This window comes from Penaeus monodon, chromosome 27 (genome assembly GCF_015228065.2).
Source record: "Penaeus monodon isolate SGIC_2016 chromosome 27, NSTDA_Pmon_1, whole genome shotgun sequence".
NCBI lineage: Eukaryota > Metazoa > Arthropoda > Malacostraca > Decapoda > Penaeidae > Penaeus > Penaeus monodon.
In genome coordinates, this window is record NC_051412.1 from 37,854,668 (window position 1) to 37,856,814 (window position 2,147).

A 2,147-nucleotide genomic window follows, 5' to 3' on the forward strand; every position below is an offset into this window, starting at 1 on the left:
AGTCCTTCCACCATCCTCAGCCCAAGCGATAATAACCTTAAGCGACTCTTACCTTTAGGTTTAATTTCCCATCTCATCCCTCCTTCACTCGGGCAGGCTTTTACAGAAATTGTATCGTTAAGGTTTGCAGTTCAAATCCCACAGAATTTGTATCTTTTGTTCCAAGCCTGTGTCTGCATTATCAAGTTGCAAGATAAAGCTGCAGTGTGCATGTGCCTCTCGACCTGACTGTCATTGCAAAGGTTTCTCCACGAGTGAGGTGTATTTCACAAAATGCTCAAAGCAACGAGTCTTCAATGCTATATAAAGTATCAACCTATTAGTAATGAGCACAATGATGGTGGTATATAAATAGCAATATCGAGGGAGAGATGAGAAAGACTATGGAGCAACGAAATGACTCTTGGCCATCGAAAATGCTAGTAATTGTCATAGAAGCCTAACGTTTAAATGTCAACCAGAAGGTTCCATTGTAGTCTAAGGGAGGAGGTTAGCTGCCCAATGTCAATTCTTAATTCGCTCGCAATGTTATCACTGAAACCGGAAACACTTTATCGTTCGTATAATCACAGGATCGTGTGATATCACTGAGATAAGTATTTGGAACGGAAATGGCGAGCAGGCATACGAAAGGAATGAAATGTTCTCCATTAATGTTACTGGAATAAATACCGTTGCCTTTTGGAATTGAACTTGATCTTTATATATCCGAAACTAAAACCATATAATCTTAATCGGCTTTCAAAAATGCTACACGGTAAATCTATTCGTTTCTTAGCCCTTACAATAAAAAGCGAATCTGTCTCCACAGAGAGAGAATTAAGGTCAAACCAGTAAAATAATAAGAGGCCATCAATATACATAGTCGAAATAGACGAATTCCATATATCAAAATCCCAGCCAATCCCAGCTAGCGAAACACGCTGATTGGTCCGCGTTCTGGCCAATGACGTGCTTCCATTGTGGCGGGAAAAGCAAATCGCCGGCCAAACAGAATAGCTATTAAAAGCAATAAATCTGGCCGTGGTGCCGAAACTAATCCGTTATGTAATCAAGGTTTTCTCCGTAATTGCCCATTCTGAACGTAACCAACGCGGACTCCGGATGAAACATTACGGGATTCCAATAATGATTCGACGGCGGGTCACATGAGAGCGAATTGAAACGACACAGATACCAATCCTCTTGAAAATCCGGAAAAGGTTGTATGCACAACGAGCGCAATGGAATTTGAAGGACTTGTTTTATTTCCGAAATTCGCGGTCGTCTCGTTCTGTCAAATCCTTAAAAATGGGATGGGGAAAATTCATATAATTCGCCGCTCCTCGTTTCCATCAGAAATTAATATTCTTAATTATCAAAATTAGTCGAAAAATGCCCAGTAGCAGATCAATACAAAAAAAATATATATAAAATAATCAACATTTAGATTATGACAATGATTCTAAATAACAATTGAAATGAAATACACTTCAGATCAACCCTGGGGTATCTGGAATCAACCCTGGATAATCTGGAATCAACCCCGGGGTATCTAGAATCAACCCTAGATAATCTGGAATCAACCCTGGATAATCTTGGATCAACCCTGGGGTATTTGGAATCAACCCTGGATAATCTGGAATCAACCCTGGGGTATCTTGGATCAACCCTGGTATTTGGATCAACCCTGGGGTATTTGGAATCAACCCTGGATAATCTGGAATCAACCCTGGGGTAATCTGGAATCAACCCTGGATAATTTGGAATCAACCTGGGGTATCTGCAGTCAACCCTGGATAATCTTGGATCAACCCCGGGGTATCTGGGATCAGCCCTGGATAATCTGGGATCAACCTGGAGTATCTGCAATCAACCTGGGGTATCTGCAATCAACCTGGAGTATCTGGAATCAACCCTGGATAATCTGCAATCAACCCTGGATAAACTGGGATCAACCCTGGATAATCTGGGGTCGGAACTCACCTCCTGCGAACTGGGGAAAGGCCGCGAGCTGGTTGATGGCGACTGTCCCGGCAAATACGAGGAAATTGACCAGAATCAAGGCGATGCGACTCCCGCTCTGTTCACCCATTCTGAAAGCGAGAAGGTCGGTCTTCTTTTAGAAACGTGGTAAGTATGATTATTGAGGATCTGTTTATGGAGAC

The 2,147-nt window shown here is 42.1% G+C and overlaps 1 protein-coding gene across 1 annotated transcript in view; it reads right to left on the reverse strand.

The window, feature by feature from the left end:
• Positions 1-2,075, reverse strand: part of LOC119590839 — a gene marked incomplete at its 5' end in the record, with an annotated part of 14,811 nt that extends 12,736 nt beyond the window's left edge. Inside the window, 1 exon segment of the mRNA XM_037939597.1 lies at positions 1,966-2,075. Coding sequence (XP_037795525.1) covers positions 1,966-2,075 — 110 coding nt within the window.
• Between the last annotated feature and the right edge of the window lie 72 nt (positions 2,076-2,147).